Consider the following 26,411-nt stretch of genomic DNA (forward strand, 5'->3'; position numbering starts at 1 on the left):
AAACGGCTAAACAAAATCTGAAGTCCAACACAATACATATACATGCACAAATAATTACTAGATGAGCAACAAAACAGCAAGGCAATAAAAAGGTATCCTATGCTGATGCAAAAAATATATAAAAAAACATTATATTTTTGAAAAATTTGCACTTCATTCGTTTAAATATGATCCTCCATATTGTGACATTGTAACACAGCAAAGCAACATTTAAAGAAACATGTCTTTGGTTGTTCCAAATGGAACTATTTGCATTAGAGCTGTAATACGACTGTAATACGATATGGCAGACTAAACATCATAACCTTTATTTACTGAAAGCACAAATTCAGGAAACTAGGAAAGTTAAAAATCCACCAAAATGTTTTTTGACAAGAGAACCACTTCAAAAATATTGTGAATATTAGCAGTAGGTATTTAGAATACTGATAATTTTAATTTTAGGACCGTGTCCTGTATAATATTGTAAAATTAATCAACAAGAGTATAAAAACAGCAATAAAACTAATATAATTAATTTTACCATTGAACGTAACACATATTTTAACTTTCGTATAATAATCAAAAACATCAAAATGGTAGACCTCTAACGAAAAGCTTATCTGTAATGAGAATGTTTCTTCACAGGTTACAAGCAACCAACAATTTGGTTCTGACAGCACCATGTGATAATCACTCAGCAGAAAAATATCTTATAGATATTTCGTTACCAATAAATAATAACATAAAATAATAAGTAAATTTAAGAAGTCTGTAAACCGGCAAAAGGTCATCCAATGCATGGACCTAGTTGCCAGTTCGCCGTTAGTCACTGGGTCGGAAGCGGATTGGGTGGCTTGAATTCCGGATTGGGCGTCTGGAATTGTGACACGCTACTCGGCGGATTAAAACTAGGTGCGTAGCATTGGGGGAAGTAGAGCTCTGGTTTAACGACAGTGGTTGGGGTCAGACCTCTAGGTAACATACTGTTGCCTGGCAACTTTCCGTCTGAGCTTGTTGAATCTCGCCGTGTCTTTGCCGCGTGTGGGTTCATATGGTTGTCGATGTGCTTTTTGACCTCAGGTTCAGTTGCGAACCGTCTACGACAATTAGGCATAGGACAACAGAACGGCCTATCGCCTTGATGTGTTCGAGTGTGTTGATCTAAAATAGCTTTCTGTCTAAAATCCTTTCCACATTGGGAGCATTTGTAAGGCTTTTCGCCTGTGTGAATTCTTAAATGCTGGTTCAGTATGGTTCTTTGCCTGAAATTCCTCCCACAGTAGACACAGCCGTAGGGTTTTTCGTTAGTGTGTATTCTCAAGTGCTGAGTCAAATGCGATTGTTGACGAAATCTCTTTCCACATTCCGGACAAGGATAAGGACGAGATTCGATATGTATACACCCATGTTGCAAAAGAGTCGACTTCTGTTTAAATTCTTTTTGACAAATCGGGCAACGTACATACAACGGCATACCTGCTGATCTTCCATGTTGGATCACATCTGGCAAACCTTTACCTGGTTGTTGTTGTTTGAGATATTGCAATGCTCCGAAATTTGTGGTTCCTCCGAATACGGCATGGTTCATTCCCTTTGCATCTTTAAAATAGGCGGGATATTGAAGATTGCCAGCGAGTCCATTGGGGGAAAAGCAGGATGCACGGTCGGAATTGTCTCCATCGCCGTACGTAGATTGCACTTCTTCCTTTCCTTCATCAGGTGGAAAGGGGACGTCCTGAGGCCACAGTGTTGGATTAACACCATTTTTGAAAACCAAATGAGGGCTCACATCTGTAAAAATAATAATTGTGGTTAAATAAACGTTAATATATTCCATAAAATTAGGTACAGTTATTATATTTTAAAATTGTGGCTAGTACAATGAATATATATTTTTGTAAAAGAGCTGAAATTAGTAGCACTCCAACAAAGCGACATAATATATATTTTTTAACTGTTTACAATACAATCCATGTAAGTATCTAATAAGAATTCATATATAGTTCAGTCATTTGGTCGAAAAAAAGAGGGATACCTGGAAAGTTTTCCGGGAGTTTTGAAAATTGGTTATTTCATGGATTTCATGGCGCCTAATAATAGTTTTTTGGGAATATCTCCTTTCCGACGCATTTTACGAAAAAAATATTTATGTACAAAATAAAACTAGAAAAAATTTGGTACAATTTATGTAGAATGTATATTTTTCTCTGTAAATGAAGAGTATTCGCGTATCAGCGTCAGAAAGTATTATTCATCTACACCACCACGTGTTTTTCGTATATTTTTCTAAAATATTCTACTATTGCCGCCGGTATTAATACTTTTCAGTCAGACCATCTCTTTTTGATGATGTCTAGTTTCTGATGTCGTACTCTTTTGATAGAATACGACATCAGAACAGAAACTCGTAGAACTTTTAAAAGAAAAGAATGTGGACAGTCGAGATATGCGGGCTATTATCAATCTGTACTGGAATCAAAAAGCAAAGGTTAGAATCGAAAATTCTGAAGAAAATTTTGGCGATACAATGTATGTCATCGAAGGAGGGCACTGATTACACCCAGTTTATTTGCAGTAACTACATTACGTAAGTTTGATCGAAATATAAATCCAATGCATTAATCGTATTCGACGGATATTCTGAAGCAAACCGTAGTACCAAATACGTGGAGCGATCCCGATGATCACACCAGTAGCCGCTTCAGTAGACATACTTTTTAACCACACAATGATTCCAACTGTGTCACAAGATAAATTCCTGGGGAATGATGCGAACAAGAAACGCCTCATTAGAACGTTGAAGACAAAATTTGAAGCGGAAAACTTCATGGTCTCACAAGCCACGGAAGATGCGGATTCACTAACCATCAGTACCGCAATAAATGTTTCATCAGCATTCGATAACATCACCATCGATTTCACCAGCATCGTAATAGGAATTAGTCCATTTTGGTTTTTTTTTCATCCCCATTGCTCTGCATTTTTTCATTCTCGTACCACTGCTGAACCTGGTGATAGGCTCGAAATGAATCTTGTCGTGCTGCTGTTTCTGTTAGTGGTAGCTACGCAATATTAAATTTACTTTTATATGCTGATTTTGTGACGTATACATATCTATATTCATTTAAAGACATATTTTTCATACTTTTCACATCGATGTAACCGTATAATTGAAGGAGGAAATGATCTCTGGATCAACGTTTGGATTTTTAAATACCTCAGTAACCTCGTTCAAATCAGGATTTTTTGAGTACATTAATGAGTACATTCATTTTTCCTTGTTGTATCACAGCCACTGAAGGCATGCAAAAGTAAAATATGATCTGCAATATTTAATATATTCGACTAAAAGTATCATAGACAAAGCAGCTGCAGAAAATATATTTTATTTTTGCATGCCTTCAGTGGCTGTGATACAACAAGGAAAAATGAATGTACTCATTAATGTACTACGAAAAAATCCTGATTTGAACAAGATTATTGAGGTATTTAAAAATCCAAACGTTGATCCAGAAATCATTTCCTCCTTCAATTATACGGTTACATCGATGTGAAAAGTAAGAAAAACATGTCTTTAAGTGAATATAGATATGTATACTTCACAAAATCAGCATATAAAAGTAAATTTAATATTGCGTAGTTACCACCAACAGAAGCAGCAGCACGACAACATTCATTCCAAGTCTATCACCAGGTTCAGCAGTGGTACGAGAATGAAAAAAATGCAGAACAATGGGGATGGAAAAGAAACAAAATTGGACTAATATCCTGTTACGATGCTCCAACCCCATCGCTCCAAAATCGTTATTGAAACTTATTTCTTGTAAGAAAAAAGGATGTCAGAAAACCTGTGGATGCAGAAAAGCTGGATTAAAATACTCCCTTATATGCACAAATTGTAGTGGTACTTGTAATCATTCGCAAACTGCATCATATAATTACGATGAAGAGGAAGAAACTAGTCATAGTTTTAAAAAAGCTTTTGATGAAATCGAAAACGAATAGGCGTGTGATGAGTGTGATAGTCACAAGCTCAGATAGCTCAGCTCAGCATCGCAGTCTGCGATGTCTCGATCGATGCTCAGGACGAAGTCGTAACACCTGGTCCATCAGGAACAGCAAAACGAAGGAGATTGCGCTAAATTTCTAAATTGATAAATGCATCATATGCGGATTAGAGCCACAGAAGGAGGACGACAAGAAGCATTGGAAGACCTAAAAAAAGAGGTAAGTAGATGCTATAAGAGCAGTGGCAGGCAAACAGTAGATATGTTTGGCGCAAGATAGAGAAAGATGGAAGCAATTAGGAGAGACCTACATTTAGGAGTGGATGGAAAATGGTTGGCGAAGAAGAAGAAAAATCTGGTTTGATGGATTATACATATAATTTAGAAAATGATTTATTCGAACATGATTTCCAAAGCGACGAAAGAAGTGGGATCAAAAGTATTATATAAAGAATTTGGGAGCGCAGTAATTACAGTAACATTTGCAAAAAGGGCTGTGTCATCTGTGAAACGTATGTTGTTTATTTTATAACCATTTATTGAGATGCCCTTTTCCCATTCTTGAAGTGCTCTTCTCATAATATGCTCTCCATATATACTGAATAATTATGGAGATAGTACACATCCTTGTCTGACACCACTTTCTGGATGAGATTCGTTTGAAAGTGTGTCAAGCACTGATTCAGTAGTCTGTTCGTATATCTCAGTTATAAGCGAAATCACTAGTATTTAATTACCACGTATAGCCAAACTGCGCTAAAGGCTCTAAAGTTTAGAATTTAATATCATTTACTATACGTAATAGCTACATTTATTATATAGTAGAAAATGAATAGTTCCAGGGATGTAAAAATTAAGAGGAAACAGTAGCGATCAACAGGTAGCGAAAACGCGTTCCAAGATTGCGGCTGTAATTTTGAATATTTTTTCGAGATATTTGGCACACGTATCCGTAATATCATAAAGAATGGCGGTACAGAGCCCAATTTGAAAAATATATTAATATGTGGAAATTGCTCTGTAATTAAATACAATATTTAAAAAACGAGCCTGTACCGCCATTAAGAAGAATAAAAAAATACACTTTCTTCAAATAAACTTTTTTATCCGATGCCTAGATTTTGTGTCATTTTGGAACTACTAATGAAATAAAAAATTTTAGTAGTTCCAAAATGACACAATATCGGATAGGCATCGGATAAATAAGTTTATTTGAAGAAAGTGTATTTTTGTTCTTCTTAATGGCGGTACAGGCTCGTTTTTTAATATTGTATTTAATTACAGAGTAATTTTCACATATTAATATATTTTTCAAATTGGGCTCTGTACCGCCATTCTTTATTATATTACGAATACATGTGCCAAATATCTCGAAAAAATATTCAAAATTACAGCCGGAATCTTGGAACGCGTTTTTGCTACCTGTTAATCGCTACTGTATCACCTTAAGAAGTAAAATCGAATTTTAAATATTAGAAATATAAATTATTCTTAATAGGATCGAAAGAAATCAGTCTCTTTAAATTACAGTTGAAAGGTGCACTTAAATTCTTTATAGACACAGGGATCTGGCTGAATAATCGAAATCCTTCAGACAATAAACTTCTTCGACCTAATTCTGTCCTCATAAAAGCTGTCAGGATTGTGAGTAATATTCCACAGGTTCTAGTCATGAACTTGGTTATGTGTAGTCGGTATACAATTGGAATTAACTCCCCGATTTAGAGTTCTATGTATATATAAACTTGGGAGAACTATAATATAGAATGAATGTCCATGATTCTATTAGGTGTATACAATTCATTTATGGGGAACAGCCGAGGTAGATTAAAAAGTCTTTTATAGAGATTTGTTCTGTAAGACTAATAGTGGATGTAGTTTTAATTGATACTCTTATCTCAATGTTGCTCCTTACTAGGTGGTGCTACAGAGAAAAACTCTCTGTAAATCCTAGAAAACAGTAGTAGTCAGTTTCACAAGGACACCGAACCAAGATACCATCTGGATGACCGCTATTTATGGAAATGTCAAAGAGGTCAAATATCTAGAGTAATTTTAGATAAGCGGCTTACATGGAATGCTCATTTGGTAAGAATAACCAATAAAGCAAAGCTTTCTCTTTGGAGGTGTCGAAGTATATGTGTGAAAACGTGGAGTTTAAAATCCAAATAGATGTATGTACCGGCTACATATGACTATAGTCAGACCTATGGTTACGTTTGGTGCACTTATATGGTGGTTTAAATACCAACACAAGACCACCAAAGACAAGCTGAATAAGCTTCAACGACAAGAATAATTAATAACAGAAGTGATGTTTAGTACCCCCTACCTACATGGAGGTCATATTTGACCTCCCCCCATTACATTTATATGGATGGAGGGAGAAGGAGGCGAAGTTAGGAGCACACAGAAGGCAGATATTGAAATCAAATCTAAAATGGAGAGATAATTAAAAATCACACAGAGTTAGAAATGGTAACAGATGCAATACAAAATAAATATATTTTCCAAAAGCTGTTTACCATCATCTTTTCTTTCAGCAATAGACAAATTGGAGTCGAATAAAACAAATCTTATAATAGCAAATCAATGCTAGTATATAGACGGCTCTAAAACCAATGAAGGGATTGGAACTGGGGTTTACGGAGGGAAACCAAGGCTAATCCTTAGTAAAAGTCTAGGTAATCACTTTACTATCTTCTAAGCGAAAATTTATACTATAGAGATGTGCCTGCAGGAACTAATCACGAGGAACTGCAGAGGGACAAATCTATAAAAATTATATCTGATAGCCAGGCGGCTTAAAGGCATTGGAGTCAAATTGGATTGATTCCGAGTTAGTTTGGAACGAAGTTAGTTTACTCAGGGTGCCTCGACATACTGGTAGTAAAGGCTTTTATACATGAACCTTCGAAGAAGATATCCAAAGATATATTAGATATGAAAAGGAATGATTTTCGAATTATCGTAGATCTACAAACAGAACAATGTCGCTTCAAGGGGCACATAAATAAAATCGGACCGACAGAAAATGCGAATGGCAGATTCTGTCAGGCTGATGATGAGATGGCGGAACACCCTTTATGCAACTGTTCAGGATTGGATACGGTAAGGCTCAATATATTTGAGCAGGACACATTTACAATACGCTACAGCAAATTTAGACTCACTCAAGAGTAATCACAGGTTTACTCATTAGACTCTACTAAGTCACTTGGTAAAATGGGTAAAATGAAGATTCTGCAGAAATGCAGAGGACACTGCCAAATATATTCTGTGCAACGGCAGGGAAATTGTTCGCCAATAGAAATTCTCAACGATTCTCATTTGTTTCGAGCCTTTGTCATATTATGTCGTATAACTCGTGTTTAATATTAGGTTTGTTCTAGCAAACAGTCAAACTAGTCAGAAACCGTCAGCAAACAGTTGGTCATATAGAGAACATAATACCGTCACCAGTGCTATCCCCTCTACTCGCGCTGGTCCACTATTCGCTGATGGTTTCAAACCGTTTGAATCTGATGATAGAACAAACCTATTAATTGATACAGATTATACAATATATAATAGAAGCTCGAAACAAATGAGAATCGTTGAAAAACCCTATACCTTAATTAGTTGGAATAAGTCTGCTCTGCTCACTTAAAAAAACGCTAAAAAAAGAGAAAAGTGTGTGAACAGTAATATTTAAATATTGACTGCATATCTATTAATTTGTTGAATTAGCCACAATTTTAAACTATTATAAGCAATGCCTATTTTATTTGCATGTATGATATGTTTTTAAGTAACTCGATGTACATCTAAAGTAATTTTTTATATTTGTAAGGATTCTATCTAAGTGCTTGCAGTGTTTTTGATTGAAAATAATTTCTATCTTTTAAAAAAATCTAAGAGTTGATGATGGCTTATATTATATTCATAACTAGATTAATGAACCTAATTATTGCTTGTTATTTCTTAAAAGAAAAACAAAAAATATTAGCTAATTTTAAAATATTTTATATTTTTCTCTGTATAAGAATATCCTAATTTTCTTAGAGTCGATTATGTATTCTGTTCAGATCCCCATATTTTGGAAATTTATAAATTTCAGAAAAACATATCTTTTTAATTATATCTACAATACTTACAAGAATCAAAGAACCACTAAACGCTGTAAAAATGAGTGGCGCACATAATATTCCAGCTACAAAAGAGCTGATATGAATATTATGTGGAACAAAAATGTATTTTCATGGACTTTGATGGAAAATACTAGTTTTCTTTTGAAATAGTTTTCCATAGTATTTGCTAAATTTGAAGTATACGCGCCACAAAAGAGTACTTTTGCTACATTTTGTAGTTTGAGACTCTTTTGTGGAGCGTTTTACTTCAAATTTACCAAATATTATGGAAAAATCTTTCAAAATAAAACATTTATTTTCATCAAAATGAAAATACATTTTTGCCCCACGTAATATTCATCTCAATTCTTTTGTAGTTGGAATATATATTGTGTGTGCCACTCATTTTTACCGCGTTTAGTGGTTTTTTATTCCTGTATCAGAAGTTTTTCAAAGTTTTTTTTATTTAAATGTATAAACTTTCATTTAAAAAATTATGCCTGCATTGGAAATGTATTAACCAATACTATCAGAAGCTGTAGATGTCGGAAATAAATTTTCGAAATTTTTATGAGTTTTGTGGACGAGTCCGAAAAACAGACTCCAAATGGGAAGGGCCGTAAAACCTACACTCTTGGACCAAAATGGTTGGTTGAAATATGGAATTGGCGAATCTTTTCTAAACTATAAGATGAGATTTGGCCCATTTTTGAATTCAGTCAGGTTGATAAATCAAAAACTTCGCGTATATAGTGTCACATGTAGAGTAGTTCTCTGGGATAAATTATTCAATGAGATATGTTATCAATGTGACGTTAACTAGATAATATTTTTTATTAACTTCTATTTGAGGTAGTAGAACAGACAGAAAATAACGTAGTAAGTTATATCCCTGGAAAAATGGGTATATTATTATGGAAAAATATTGACAGAAGGTCGAGCAGATTTTCAGATGATGACCTCGACCAAAGACTAGCATTCTATGAAAATATGTCCAATCAAATTAACCAACAGCCACCTTACATAAAAACAATTTGTTTTAGTGACTAAAGATGTTTTTCCCTCAATGGTAATATTAACACACACAATGTGATGCATTTGAAGGACACAAATCCTCAGTCTTTCGTGAAAAACATAATCAATTTCCAGAAAAAGTAAATGTTTGGACAGGTATTTTGGGAAACCACATAGTTGGGGCTGTTTCTCTCAATGCTAACTTAACCAGTGAAGTGTATCTGGAGATGTTGCAAAAGCAGTTGTGCCGTTACTTCTTGAAATTTTTGAAGATAATCCAGATGAATTCAGCAACTTGGAAATATCGTTCCAACAAGATAGTACAACTGCACACTATTATGGTACAGTAAGACGTTATCTAGATGAGGAATATCGTGGTAGATAGACTGGACAAAGAGGTTCGATAGAATGGCCAGCTCGGTCACCGGACCTCACACCATTAGAGTTTTTGTCTGTCGGGGTAGTTTAAATCTAAGGTTTACGCTATATCACCCGACACTATTGACATTTTGTAATAACGAATTGTTGAAGAGTGTAGGGCAATTTCCCCCGACACATTTGAACGAGTACAACAAAAGTTTAGAAATAGGATAGTATTACTGGTAGAAAGTAGATGGAGCACATTTTGAACACTTACTATTGGAACTGGTTCTTAAATATTTATTAATGAACTTCGAAATTACAATTTTAATATTTGCTTAATTTATTCATCAAAATCAGCTTAAGCCCGATCAAAGAACAATCTGACCCCAAAAAAAATTAAGAAAGGATGAAAATTTGGGAATAGGTAGTTGGAATTGTCTATTATTATATAAGAAAAAGTTTACAATTCTACATCCCCTCCATTTTTTTAAAATGGAGGGAATACTCCCCTTGCGAAGGTGAAAAATATACATTTAAAATAAGTCCGGAATTGGATAAAATGACTAATTCTAAGCAACTTTTGTTCTATAGAGTTTTTCCCCTAAGTCAATACTTTTCGAGTTATTTACAAGTGAATATGTTCATTTTTAACAGAAAAAACACGTTTTCGGACGGTTTTTCGAAGATAACTCAAAAAGTCAGTATTTCAGCGAAAAAAATATTCTTAGCAAAAATATAGCTTATAAAAAACTAAAAAAAAAACGGTGTGTTGGGTCTATAGACCCAATAGAAGCAGAGTTGTAGCTAATGAAAAGTAGGTTCTTCTTCATCAAATTCCAAATCGAATATTTCAATGTGAAATAACCCAAAAACGGAGCACTTTTCGGGGAAAATTCATTTCAACTTTTTTAAAGTGTTTAAAAAAAGGTTTATTTTTGTTTTTAAAAAAACTTGTAACATTAAAAGTAAGTGAGTTACGCTCAAAGTTGGTCCCTTTTATTTTTTGGTAAAAAAATCGCGAAAATCACCCCCTAATTAGCATCACAAATAAATTTTATCATTACCTCTTCACAAGTTACTTTGCGTATATATTATTTATATGATCTGTAAGTTTCATCGGTTCAAAGTGCTTATTTTTGAAAAAGCTGTAGTATGACTTGAACGAGTAACTAATCACGAGTTTAGGCAAATTTTGAACAGCCATAGCATAACCAATTTTTGTCTAACAAGAAAACAAAGAAGAAAAAATATTCAGAAAAGCAAAACGTACATTTTATTACTCTTTAAGATTTTTGGTATTACTAATAATTTTTAAGTTAATTTCATGAACAATTCCATTTTTTTTTTCAAAATTAAAAAAATGTTTTATTTTAAACCCAATTTTTCAAAAATGAGCACTTTGAAACAATGAAATTTATAGATAATATAAATAACACATAAGTAAAGTAACTTGTAAAGCGGGGGTAATTAGGGGGTGATTTTCGCGATTTTTGTGCCAAAAAATATTGAGCGTAAATACCTTTACGCTTAAAGGGACCAACAATGTTTTGAGCGTAACTCATTTATTTTAAATGTTAGAAGTTTTTTTTAAAACAGAAATAAAACTTTTTTTAAACACTTTAAAAAAGTTAAATCAATTTTCCTCGAAAAGTGCTCTGTTTTTTGGTTATTTCACATTGAAACACTCGATTTGGAATTTGACGAAGAAGAACTTACTTTTTATTAGCTACAACTCTGCTTCTACTGGGTCTGTAGACCTCACGCGTACACCATTTTTTCAATTTTTTATAAGCTATATTTTCATTAAGAATATTTTTTTCGCTAGAATACTTACTTTTTGAGTTATCTGCGAAAAACTGCCCAAAAACATTTTTTTTTGTTAAAAATGAATATATTCACTGGCAAAAACTCGAAAACTATTAACTTAGTGAAAAAACTCTATAGAACAAAAGTTGCTTAGAATTAGTCATTTTATTCAATTCCGGGCCTATTATGAAGTAATATTTTTTTACTCCCGAGAAAATATTTTTCACCCCGTGTTTCCCAATTTTTGTAAAATGGAGGGGATGTAGAATTGTAAACTTTTTCTTATATAATAATAGACAATTTCAACTACCTATTCCCAAATTTTCATCCTTCCTTTATTTTTTTGAAGGTTTTCGTAAAATTTTGTGTTCCCTGATTGGGCTAAAACAAAAGTTGGGAAGCCAACGTCCGTTTATGTCCTCGCTCCGTTCACTATTATAAGTACAAACATTCAAAATATACGATGGGGGGAGGGGACTTTTGGAAAGTACAGTAAGTGATTTTTTAGCGGAAGATCCAACTATGATTTTAGGAAATTTGGGAGGCTCAGCAAAATATTTGTGATATATCTATCTAAATTAGGTAGAATACCAAAAAATATAACACCGGTTTATAGCGTCCTGCGCCTTCCGGTTCCTATTTCAATCCAATGTCCTGGTCGTAGATCTCAGACATTGCTTTCTGGATTCCATTTATCCAGGTTGTTTTCGGTCTGCTCTTTTTCTTCTTTCCGTGTTGCCATTCCAGTATCAGCTTTGGGAGTCGATGTTCCTTTATTCTTTGTGCATGGCCATACCAACAAAATTGTTTTTCTTGGATTTTTTCTATTATGTTTGTTTTACTAGTATAATATCTCGTACTCGTTAATTCGTTATATGTGAGACTCTAGAGACGCAGGCCAATCTTCGTCAGAAGACCATTTCTAGTGCGAGCAACTTCTATTCTGTTCGCTTATTCAGTTACCAGGTCTCACATCCGTACAGTACCACGCTTTTAAAGATGCTATTCTATAGCTGATTTCTTTTCTTTTGATATAGTTTTTGAGCTAAGTAGTGAGTTCAAAGCCCCTATTACTTTCTTTCCTTTCATAATTCCTCTATTTCGAATTCGGTCCTTCTACTTTTTTGTGGATTCTCGTTCCAAGGTATACATAATCAGAGCTTGGCTCAATAACCATACCATCCTCTAGTTGTAACTCATTTTTCTGTCCTCCTATACACATATATTTGGTTTTCTCTATATTGACGTATAGGCCCCATTTTTTATATTCTCGAAACAGCCGGTTTGTTATAAATATTAGATCATCTATATTCTATTAGTTATATCAGACATTATGCTTAAATTAAAAAGAACGTCGTTGAAAATTATACAGGTATACGCACCAACAAGCACATATAAAGATGAAGATATTGAAAACTTCTACGAAGAAATAACACTCGCTGTGGAAGAAAAGAAAACTAAATTGACGCTAATAATTGGAGACTTCAATGCCAAATTAGGGGGAAGAATAGACGAAGACGAACACAGAATAGGACAATATGGATACGGCGAAAGAAATAATAGAGGACATACATTAATGAACTACTTTGAGGAGAGACAACTTTTTGCTATGAACTCGTTTTTTAACAAAAAACCGCAAAGAAAGTGGACATGGATAAGTCCCAACGGCAATACTAAAAACGAAATAGATTACATCCTTACAATACAAAAAGCCATCATCAAAGATGTTACAGTACTGAATCGTTTCTCAACCGGTAGTGATCATAGACTTGTCACAGCCAAACTCAGCATTAATAGCCAGTTCGAAACAAAAAAGAAAATGGAAAATAGATCGAAACTAGATATGGGAAAACTTAAGAAAGCAAAAGAGGAATATAAACAAAAAATAAGGGAAATTATACCGGCCACTAGAGTTTTGGAAAACAAAAATATCGATGAAATAAATCAGCTATTAACCGATACATTAGCAAAGGCGGCAAAAAAGGTAGCACAAACAAGAATAAAAAAGGAAAACTTATTATAAAAACCTCTACAATACAAAACAGAAACCAACACAAGAAATCCTTAAGCAACTACAAATAAAAATAAAAAATATCAATTCCGACTTACAACCAGAAATCAGTAAGAATGAGATAAAAAGAGCACTCAAGGAGATGAAGAATAATAAATCGCCAGGAAAAGACGGGATAACTGTAGAAATGCTAAAAAATGGTGGGAAAACAACTAGAGAAGTTTTGTACACACTTATGAATAAAATATTAATGACAAAACAAATACCCAACACTTGGAATGAAGCAGTAACATTGTTACTATTTAAAAAAGGAGATAAAAAGGATCTAAAGAATTACAGACCCATAATTAACTTTACTAAATGTGATGTACAAACTATTAACCAAGATATTAACAAACAGATTAACAACTAAATTAGATGGATACCAGGCAAGAGAACAAGCTGGATTTAGAATGAGCTTCAGTATAAGTGACCACCTTTTAACGATGAAGATATTAATCGAAAAATCTAACGAATATCATATCCCGCTATACATGGCATTTATTGACTTCAAAAAAGCATTTGATAGTGTGGAACACTGCAAATTCCCTACAAAACAGCAGAATAGACTACAGATATACCGACTTAATTACAAATATATATAATAAGGCAACAACAACTATTAAGCTAATGAAACAAACGGAGCCTATTAAAATAAACCGAGGAGTAAGACAAGGAAATACCATCTCGCCCAAGCTATTCAACCAAGCGCCAGAAGATGTGTTCAAATAACTGCACTGAGATGGCTTGGGTATAAACATAAACGGGCAATATCTGAATCACTTACGATATGCTGATGATATTGTATTAATAGCAGAAAGAAGTGAAGAATTACAAAGAATGATGGAAGAACTAGATAGAGAATCGACAAAAATAGGACTGAAGATGAATTACAGTAAAACAAAAACCATGACCAATCAACAAGAAGAACTAGTAATTACAGTGGCACAAACAAGAATAGAACAAGTAAAAGAGTATATTATATCTAGGACAAATCACTAGATTAAATAAAGAAAATCAGACCGAAGAAATAAAAAAAAAAGAATAAGATTGGCCTGGGCATCATTCGGAAAACTGTCTTATATTCTAAAGAACAGAAAATACCCGCAATACCTAAAAACAAGAGTCATAAATCAATGTATATTCCCTGTTTTTATATATGGCTCTCAGATATGGACGTTTACAAAAGAGAATAAATATGAAAAAAATAGCAAAGACAGAAAGAGCCATGGAAAGACAAATGCTGAACATTAAACTATCAGACAGGAAAAGAAACGAATGGATCCGTAACAAAACAAAAGTGAAAGATGTCTCTACCCAAATAGCAAAGCTTAAATGGAAGTTCGCCGGACACACCCTACGGCAGAAGGATGAAAGATGGACTAGGATGATTATACATTGGAGACCGTGGAACCACAAACAAAAAAGGGGAAGGCCACAGATGGGATGGTCAGATGATCTGAAGAAACACACTGGGTCAAAATGGATGCAAATTGCCCAAGATAGAGAGGCATGGAAGAAGGAAGAGGAGGCCTATATCCAAGGATGGATGTTTAGGGCTGATTAGATAGATAGATATCCTGGGCAATCACCACCTGATCGTCAGCAAAATATAGTATGTATAGTGTTGATTCATCATTTAACTGTATCCACATTCCCGAACATTATTTTCGCCATTTATTCAAGATCTCATTTATATAGATTTTAAACAGTGTAGGCGATAAGCTTCATCCCTGTCGTAGTCCCTTATCCACCATGAAGCTATCGGATAATCTGTTGTTGATTTTTATGTTTGCTTGAATGTTGTTCTAGAATTTTTGCACTGCTTTGATTAAAGTTATATTAATAGGGGATTTTTTCAGGACTTGCCATAATTTACACAGTGGTACGGTATCATAATATGCCTTAGTTCCATCGACGAATAGTAGATGTATTTCTCTATCTCTGGCTACTTTTTTTTCGTTGAGTTGATTGAGCATGAAAATGTGGTCGATGCAGGATCTTCTTGCTCGGAATCCTGCTTGTTGTTCGATCTCTAAAGGTGCATATTCATCAGATATTCATTCAAAATACTAATAAGATATGAAATAAAGTATTTTCTCAGACGAGAAAAATGAAATACATTTTACCACGAAAAATAAATGAAAAACCAATAGGAAAAAGCTCTTCCAAAAAAAACTAAAAAGCAGAAGCAGGCGGTAAAAATAGAAGGAATTGGAGAACAAACAGTCAAAAAGCGAGGAATAGTAAATGTACCTATCTTATTTTAAATCGGTTTTTAAAATTAATATTTGTATCACTTGTAGTTAAACTAAATACCTATTTACATACCTATTTAACTAAAATTATTTTATTTTATTTTCAGTTAATTCACTCGTCAAGTCTTGTTTAATTTTGAACTTTCAATTTTACATGTTTTTCTGAAGACGATAAATTAACAAAATATTAGTATCAGAATCAACTTAGGTGTTATTTGTATCCGTAATGATCTTTTTGGTACAGTCTAAGAAATCGCTTCAAGGAATTATGTGAATCTGTTATAGTAAGATGTATTTACCAAAGTTACATTATCATAACTACAGCGGATGAACTAGCATAAAAAGGAATAGTAATCTCAACTACTGTTATACATACCACTACGATTTTCTGGTACATGTTCTATTGGGTATATTAGATATAGTAATAATTACTTGATTCCGCGTTTGAAGAAAACCGTTAAATGTTAACGAGAAATACAAGAGCCGGATGAAAAGTTTTGCGATCATTAGATTGTCGTTTCTTGATTTGTTTATTTAATTTATTTGACTACTGAACTTATTTTATTTTATTCTTGAAATTATATTATCATCTTTTAGAACCAATATTAGTTATTTCTCTAATTTAAACAAAGCATAATAAGTACGGAGCAACGGAGATTCAAGATTATCGAGATCTGGTTGCTATTTAGATGGGTTATTTCTCATTAAGTTTTAAATTGTTAGAAATAATATCATTGCGAATGATGCGAATATATATCATATATACAAAAATTTGCGAAAGAATCAGAAACAAATGATACGCAAAACATAATCTTTAATAATTATTAGAAATAATTATATTCCCAACCAACTAATGAATTTCCAAACCTAATATATATCAATTATACATTACAGGGTGTAACAAAAATACAGGTCATAAATAAGTTACAACCCTTTGAAGTTACCAAATTAAAATCGATTATTTCCAATGTATAGAAAACTATTAGAGATTTTTTTATTCTTGGCATTCTTATGGCAGTAGCATCTTAAGAAAAAATTATAGTAAAATTTGGAAACCCCTTAAAATTTTTGTAGGGATTTTGTTCCTTTAAACCCCCCCAAACTTTTGTGTACGTTCCAATTTAATTATTATTGTAGTGCCATTAGTTAAACACAATGTTTTAAAAACTGTTTTGCGTCTTAGTACTTTTTCGAAAAGTCAGTTTTTATCGAGATATTTTGAATATTTGTCAAATCCACCACATATTTGTATATGGTTAAGTACGATTATGGAGACTTGGTAATATAAAATTTATATATGATTTACATTTTTAGGTATACTTTGAACCATGTTAAAAAAGAAGCCACATCTCGATAAAAGGTGCCTTATCGAAAAAATACAAAGAGGCAAAAAAGTTTTAAAAATACCGTGTTTAACTAATGTTACCGCAGTAATACTTTAATTGGAACATACATAAATATTTGGGGGGTTTAAAGGCACAAAACCCCCATAATTTTTTTATGTAAACATATTAAAAAAGAAACCGCATCTCGATAAAAACTGCCTTATCGAAAAAATACTAAGAGGCAAAAAAGTTTGGAAAATATTGAATTTAACTAATGATACCACAATACTAATTTAATTGACACGTACACAAAAGTTTGGGGGGGGGGGGGTTTAAAGAAATAAAACCCCTTAAAATTTTTAGGGGGTGCACAAATTTCACTATAATTTTTCTTCAAGATGTTCCTGCCATAAGAATGCCACGTGTCCATTTTTAATAAAAAATTTCTAATAGTTTTAGATATATTCGAGAAAATCGATTTTCATTTTGTAACTTCAAAGGGCTGTAACTTTTTTTATGTGCATATTTGTACTAAGGTAAGTCAGGTTAATTCGAACTAATTTTGGTCCCAAAATATGTACTTTAATTTATGACCTGTATTCTTGTTACACCCTGTATATACAGAGAGTCTGTAATTTGGAATAAATTCAATATCTCAAATACTAATTGCTTTTTAGAAAAACGCTCAGACCCGTCGATTAGTATTTCAAATTGTCCTTTTTGGCATACAATAATAGTGTATACAGGGTGTCCCAATTCAGAGATATGACGTCATCGTTGATTTTCTTAAATAGCAACACTGTCATTTTGATAGCTATTTTGATAGGGTGTGTAAAGTTATACACAACTGCAAAATTTTAAATTTTTATTCTCTACCATTTACAAGATAATAGAAAATAACCAAGTTATGTCTGTAATATGGAATAAATTCAATAATTAAAATACTAATTGTTTTTTTTGAAAAATGCTCAGACCCGTCGATTAGTATTTCTAATTGCATTTTTGACGTACAATAATAATGTATACAGGGTGTCCCAATTTAGAGATATGGCGTCATCGTTGATTTTCTTAAATGGCAACACTGTCACTTTGATAGCTTTTTTGATAGGGTGTGTAAAGTTATACACAACTGCAAAATTTAAAAATTTTGTTCCCTACGATTTACAAGATAATAAAAAATAACAAAGTTATGAAAAACAAATAATCAAATAATAATTGAATTTAATTATTTCAATTAAGCAAATACTCATAATGTTGCCCTCAATTATTGTCAAATTGTCAATGGGCAACGTTATGAGCATTTGCTTATTTGAAATAATTAAATTCAATTATTTTTGATTACTTGTTTTTCATAACTTTGTTATTTTTTATTATCTTGTAAATGGTAAGCAATAAAAATTTGAAATTTTGCAGTTTTGTATAAATTTACACCCCTTTCAAAATGGCTATCAAAATGACAGTGTTGCCATTTAAGAAAATCAACGATGACGTCATATCTCTAAATTGGGACACCCTGTATACATTATTATTGTATGTCAAAAATGACAATTTGAAATACCAATCGACGGGTCTGAGTATTTTTCAAAAAAACAATTAGTATTTTAATTATTGAATTTATTCCAAACTACAGGCATAACTTGGTTATTTTCTATTATCTTGTAAATAATAGAGAATTAAAATTTGATATTTTACAGTTGTGTATAACTTTACACACCCTATCAAAATAGCTATCAAAATGATAGTGTTGTTATTAAGAAAATCAACAAAGACGTCATATCTCTAAATTGGGACACCCTGTATACATTATTATTGTATGTCAAAAAGGACAATTTGAAATACTAATCGACGGGTCTGGGCATTTTCCAAAAAAGCAATTAGTATTTGAGATATTGAATTTATTCCAAATTACAGACTCTGTATATATTCACCTGTATATATGTTACACCCTGTATGTATATTGTTCGGTCGCTATAACTTTTCCCATGCGTCACGATTCATTTTCAAACAAATTAAGTCAAAACATAAAGTGAAACGAACGTGGATGGGTATATATATTTTGTATATTGTATACTATATACTACACGAACGTGGATGTGTATATATATTTTGTATATTGTATACTATATACTACACACATCGGCGTACGTTTCAGTTTATGTTTTGACTTAATTTGTTTGAAAATGAATCGTGACGCATGGGAAAAGTTATAGCGGACGAACAATAATATTATCAATTACGTAGTGATAGAGTAACAACTTATTAGATGATATTATAAAAAATCTATAATATCATCTAAAACTTATCCAGGAGCGGACATATCTTCCGACCACAACCCTGTTGTTTTGTCTATGAGAGTGAAACTAAAGAAGGTAAAGAGCCCTAGCTCCAATAAAATTATGGATAAAAGGCAGTTCAAATAGGACAACACATATGCGGAAACGAAATTTAAAATAAACGAGAACTTCAGGAAAGTCAAAGAAGATAGTGCGGAACCTAGAACTATTGACCAAAAATGGGGAAAAATTCAACATGCTTTAGTGTCAGTTAGAAAAGAAACCCTCAAACCCCTTGGAGAAAAAGCAAAACCTTGGATGACAGTAAAAATTCTTGAACTTATGGAAGAACGACGAAAGCATAAAGCAAAAGACCCGAATAAATACAAAGAAATTCAGAGAAACATCAGAAAGAAAGTTTGAGAGGCAAAAGAGAGGTGGCTCTCCGACAGATGCAAAGAAATAGAAGATCTGGATAAAAAGTATGCTTTAATTTCCACAAAAAAATCAAAGAAATGACGGGTTCTAGGAAAAGCACAAGAACGAATACCCTTAAAAATGATAAAAGGGATATTATTACTGATGTGAAGGAGAGATTATGTCAGTGGATCAATTACGTCCAACAACTATTTAATGATGAAAGAGAAGAACTGTCATTAGAAATCATAGAAGATACCGGACTATCAATATTAAGAAAAGGAGTAACCTATGCCATTAAAAACATAAAAGAAGGTAAAACTACTGGACCAGATGATGTGCCCATGGAATTGTTAAAACTCATTGATGAAGATGTTATTGATGCAATGGTTGAACTCTTTAATCTAATAAACAGACTGCTACAATCCCCAGACAATGGCTGCAATCGACCATTGTAGCAACTCCCAAGTCAAGTGCAACAACCTACTCAAAACACAGAACAATGTCTTTAATGAGTCACACACTTAACACATTTTTGAAAATAATACACAGAAGAATTGTTAAAACTCTTGAATACGAAATAAGTATTCCATGCATTCATGGAGTAGTCCATAGTAGTCTATGCATCTCTGTATGTCCATGCAGAGTTGCAGGAACATGAATAAAGATATGTACATATGTTTTGTACACTTTGAAAAGGCATTTGATAAGGTTCAATATAAAAAACTTGTAGATATATTACAAAACAAAAATATTGACAGTCGTGATATGAATCGTATATCTAATCTATATTGTAATCAAACTGCCAAGGTACGAGTTGACAAGCCAGAACACCCAAAATATCAAAATACAGAGAGGAGCTCGACAGAGTTGCGTGCTGTCCCCACTACTCTTCAATGTCTACAGTGAAGAGGTATTTCAAGAAGCGCTTTCAGATTAGAAAGTGTATCTATCAATGGAAACGTTTTGAACAACTTACGTTTTGCAGAAGATACAGTAATAATAATGGATAACAACAATGATTTACAGAACGTAATGCAACGCCTTAATGAACGCTATCATGAGTACGGACTGAAGATGAATTTAAAGAAAACTAAATGCATCATCATGACTAAATCAGCACACGCAAACATCCAATTGACTATTGGAGATACTGTAATTGAGAGTGTGGATAAATACAAATACTTAGGAACATGGATAACATCAAATGTAGACCAAACCAAAGAAATTAAGAACGTATTGAAATAGCACCATTCAGTAGACTTAAAAAGTTTCTTTGTTGTCGGGATATAAGGTTAGAACTACGCCTAAGGATGCTTCGGTGTTACTTGTTCTCTATTTTTCTTTATGGCTTGGAAGGGTGGACATTAAAACAAGTCCATCCAAATAAGTTGGCCACCTTTGAATTTTGGTGTTACAGAAGAGTCCTACGAATATCATGGATTTAAAGAATGTCAAACGTGGAAGTAACTATGGTCTGTTCTTAAACCAAGAAGAGTAGTTCAAATTTACCGCGCCGTAATGCTTATTTGTAATTGGTCCAAGCCCAGGCAAGGCCAACCACTGCTATTAAATTTTGACACTAATGACATTTATAAAATTTTGACACTTTTGGCATTTCATAGGTTAATTAAGTTATACCGGCAATTTTTTGTGTTTTCTGCACTATTCCTTTAATTTTTAGATTGTTAGTCTACTTTTATATAAAAAAACAGTTGTTTTTACAACTCTTTAGCGACGTATTAGTATAATATAATATGTTTGGATTACCGTCGAAGGCCGATATGATCAACCAAAATGTATTTGGTGATTTTTCTAGTGACTCTCTTGGGTGTGAATCTGTCTTTTTAGTTTACTCCTCCTGGTATAAAAACAAACCATAGAAGGATAGGAAATGAAGCGGAAATAATATTGACTATCAAAAGACCAAAACTTCAGTACTTAGGACATGTGACGAGGGGGCAAAAATACTCATTATTACAACTTATTATCCAAGGCAAAATCCAAGGAAAGCAAAATGTGGGAAGACGAAGATTATCCTGGCTTAAGAACTTAAGGGCATGGTTCGAATGCAGTAGTGCAGAACTGTTTAGAGCGGCAGTCAACAGGGTCCGCATAGCCATGATGATTCCCAACCTTCGATAAGAGATGGAACTTAAATAAGAAGAAGAGAAATATCTTACGGAGAAGAAAGTGTTTCGGCGCCGTAAGTCATGACTGGAAATACACATTGGTCAAACGTCTTTTGGCATGTTGCAGTCGACTTTTGGTTTTTCGCTGGGTACCAGATTCGTTATTTATTGCGTCTTTACAAAATCAATGTTTAAACCATCTTCCTTACAGGCGGCATCTAACTCAGTAAATATAGTTTAAATCTCTTATCTGTTCATCAGAACTACGCGTCCGCGAATAGTAGGGATGAGAGCATTTTGCAGTTGACATTTATTCCTTTGGTGTCCCACTACAATTGTTTGAAAACATGTTCTAGAACTACCGTAAAGAGTTTGCGAGACAACGTATCTCCTTGTCAAATTATTGCCCTTTTGATTTTTATACATTCATTTTATATGTTCGCGATCAGTTTTGAGTACCGATAATCTATACGACTTTCCTCCAACGCTGTCACTACTCTGTTAGTTTCTACCATGTCGACTGCCTTGAAATAGTTTACGAAGGCCACTATCAATGGTCGGTTTTATTCGATGGATATTTCTATTATCCCTTTTATCGAGTCTAACAGGTCGTTAGTGCTTAATTTTGTTTCCAGTATATTTGTTATTATTCTTGTAAATAACTTGTGAAGGTGGTGTAACAGGCTTATGGGTCGGTAATTCTTGAGGTCTGTTGGATCGCCCCGTTTTGTGCAATAAGGTGATAAGTGCACTGTGCCATGTTATAGGTGTTGCACTTTGGTGTAGACACAAGTTGAACAATTCCTTTATATTCTCCCGGCGCTTTATTTCTTTTGAGTTTCTTCAGTGCGTTAGTTATTTCGTCTGTTGATATGTCAGGCATTAGTTCCGATCCTTGTTTGTCTAATATTTTTCCTGACTTTTCTAACTTTTCTGTTAGTTGCTCATCATGGTTTTGTTGACTGTTGTATAATTCTGTATACAAATAGTATACTACCCTTAGTAATTCATCTTTTTTGGTGATAATATTTCCATCTTTACCCTTTAATTTCTTTTTTGCCATTTGTACACTTGTATGCTTTCGTTTGTCCGTCCTAATAGATCTCTTTATGTTCGTTGACTTATCTCTGTAAATTCATGGTATTGTTTTCTTCTATTACTTTGCATTTTTGTCCTCTGTTCCATTAATGCTTGTGTATGGGGCTTGTGTTTCTTTCGTTCTATAGCTTCTCTGCTCTATAGCTTCTCTTATAATGCCATTCGTGGTGTTAACATGTATGATTGTATTCTTATTACTTTCGAGAATGCTACTGATGTGTTTTTCAAATACATTTATATTACTGGGCTCTGTCCAGGTATGTCTAGACTTCTTTTTGATCATGCAGTATCTCCCTTTTCAAGATCTATTTCTGTCGATGCTTTTACCAGTTTTTTTTTAATATGGTACATATTTTAATTAATTGGCCTCATGATTCTTATTTTGATATTCTTTTGTTGATAAAATATAGATCAAGTAGTTCTGTTTTTCTTTTACCCGTATTCCAATCTCGAAGTCAATTAATATCTAAAGTTTGCTTCTTTAATCATATGCCTCTTCAACCTCCTATGTAAATGAATATTTTTGAATATTTAAAGATACTATTTCATGTCTTAAATTTTTTTAAAAATTTCTGCTTTTGTAATTTTTAATTGTAGAATGTCGCTTGTTTTCCGGTGGTTTCTTTATGCACAATTATTGTATATAAAATTTAATTTTGTTTAGGAAAAAGTTGACGATAATTGAAAACAGTTGAAAACAATTATAACCTGGAGACCACCAACACAAAATACCCAGAGGCAGACCTCCTATGAGATGGACAGATGATCTGAAACGGACTGCCGGGAAAAATTGGCTACAAATAGCGTACAACAAAAAACAATGGAAAGGAAGATTTGAAGAGGCTTATGTTTAGATGTGGACGTGAATGGCTAGACGAAGAAGAAGAAGAAGGAAAACGTTTGCATACTTTAAACACATATACATCAAGATAGACTAAGAAAGAGTAGCCTTATTTTACTTATCTAAGATTCAAACTATAAGAATACAATAAACTAAACTAATTATGGTATCAATCATAATAAAATTACATTGAAAGTATACAACTTTTAAATAAAAATGGAAGCAAGTAAAATATTTAGAAATCAATTACTGGACAAGCGAATAAAAAACGCTGCAGCAAAAAGCGCCTGAAGCAGACTCAACAGAAACAGCTTGACGTACGGATAGCATGATTGTGTTAGACTCACGCAACAAAGATTACAACAATTACAATGGACCGTAAAAGCAAGTGTTGATAAGAACGCAATAAAATATTTTCTTTTTTTAATGGCGTAGACATTACTCATTCAGCCAGTTGCAATAGATGCTCCAGTCAGACAAATACACAATCCTATCCATAATACAAAATTAACAGATAATTATTAATACCTACTTAAAAAAATACGATTTAGAAGAAAATACAGGACAGAAAATAAATACAAAAATATCAAACAAAATACGTACTAACTGTATGGCAGTCATATACAGAGTGGGCCAAAGTAAACAGTCCACCTCGATATTTGGCAGTATTTATTAGATTTTAAGAAAATAAAAAAACAGGTCAATTGTTGATCTAAGGGGGACACATTTCTACGGTACATACATCTGTCATTTGTCAATGACAGATCTCTATGAATCTCTTCCTTCCACTTCTCCCGCCCCTTATTTTTAAATAGGGAATAGGGGTCGTGTGCTAGCTCATTTGAAAAATTTATTTAATTCTCTATTCAGTAATATAAACATTAACATAATTATTTATACAGGATGTCTAAGAAAAAAATATTTTAATTAAATTAATTGACACAAAAAGAAGAATGTATGTAATTTATTTAATTCAAAATACATTCTACTGCTGTCACAAAACAGAAAAAAAAATGTTTTTTGATAAATAAACATTGCTTTTCGCTTAATTTCAATGTTCAAGCCGCCACTCATCTGTCTCTTGGTAGGTTGAATATTAAATTTATGCAACAAACAATGTTTATTTATCAAATAAACATTTTTTTCTATTTTCTGTCATTGGTAGAATGTATTTTGAGTTAAATAAATTACATACATTTTTCTTTTTGTGTCAATTAATTGAATTCAATTTATTTTTTCTTGGACACCCTATATAAAAAATTATGTTAATATTAATATTGCTGAATAGAGAATTGAATAACCTTTCAACTGAGCTAGCACACGACCCCTATTCCCTATTTAAAAATAAGGGGAGGGGGAAATGGAAGGGAGAAGGTTGACAAATAACAGATGTATGTGCTGTAAAAATGTGTCCCCCTTAGATCAAAAATCGACTTGTTTCTTCATTTCCTTAAAATCTAATAAATACTGCCAAATATCAAGGTGGACTGTTTTCTTTGGCCCACTCTCTATATAGAATAATATTGACATAGAAAAGACACAGTAAAAAAGTTAGAGATAAACCAAATGGATAAGAGAATCAATTGACAAAGGAAATGTAAAGCCTTACGAATCAATACATGGATAGTACTTAATTTTGACATACCAAATATAATCAAAAACAGTGCGTTCATAAAGTTTAAAAACTCTCTATTATCTTATGAGTGGATAATTTTTGGAAATAAAGTTTGAACAGTTCGATTTTGTATTTCAGTGGTTTTGAACAAAGAATTTTTTATCCCTTATAAGATATGACGTCTTAATTTATTAGAATAGAGCACAATCCATATTGTGCTTTTGCGGTTAGAGATTTTCTTAATGAAAATGTTTCCAGTTACAGGATAGAGCATTAGATAGAGTTAAAACCGACTTAGGGATATTAAAAATCAGAAGATGGCCACAGGTCGCCAGAGGATGAACAGAATAGCGATGAATCTTTGAGCAGGCCAGCATCCATAAATGATTGTCGGGTCCAAGATGATCCGTAAACCAATATATATGAAAAGTATACGTAAACAAATTTAATGATTTCAAAGAGAATTAAAAGTAAATTTTCAGAAAAACTGAAGTAATTACAACTCAGATGTTATCTAATGTAATCTAATAATTCATCAGATCGCTTGAACATTCTCAACTAACCTCTGATTTCGAACATTTTTTTTAATAAATATGTTATTAGTTAAAAAAAATAAGAGCACCGGATTCTTTTTTCTGCTCGAGATATTGTAAATCGAAGTGTTGTATAATTATCAAATAAAAATGAATTATTTAAAGGGTACCCCCCGTTAAGATAGACAAATTGCTCTCACTCCCAGAATTGCTGATTTTTTAAATTTTTTTTTACGTTCTATGTGATTAAAAAATAAGACACATCGCAATTTTCACCCTCACCCTCTTCCCCCACTCCCACCACCAAAAACGTAGGTAATTTTTTCGTTTTTATTTAATTTAGGGACAATCAACTTAAAAAAATTACACACATAGTTGAGGCTTTTACAAACTATTTTTTATAGATTCGTAGGTGGAGTGTTCATAACCTCAAAATGCATTTTTTTTTCCAAAAACGCGTATACTTTTTCTGTAGATCTATTTTTTTTTTATTTTGAGTTATCAAAAACTGTATTCCTAATATTATTCCTAATATTATAATATTAGTCCATTCTTTCACGGTTTTTGCTCTAAATTTTAAAGAACCGC

The 26,411-nt window shown here is 32.9% G+C and overlaps 1 protein-coding gene across 1 annotated transcript in view; it reads right to left on the reverse strand.

Annotated features, from left to right (window-relative positions):
• Positions 1-808: 808 nt before the first annotated feature.
• LOC114336924 (zinc finger protein 883-like) overlaps positions 809-26,411 on the reverse strand; it is a 49,779-nt gene continuing 24,176 nt past the window's right edge. The window contains exon 2 of the mRNA XM_028287312.2: positions 809-1,773. Coding sequence (XP_028143113.2) covers positions 809-1,773 — 965 coding nt within the window. The remainder of the gene's footprint in view (positions 1,774-26,411) is intronic.

This window comes from Diabrotica virgifera, chromosome 8 (genome assembly GCF_917563875.1).
Source record: "Diabrotica virgifera virgifera chromosome 8, PGI_DIABVI_V3a".
Classification (NCBI taxonomy): domain Eukaryota; kingdom Metazoa; phylum Arthropoda; class Insecta; order Coleoptera; family Chrysomelidae; genus Diabrotica; species Diabrotica virgifera.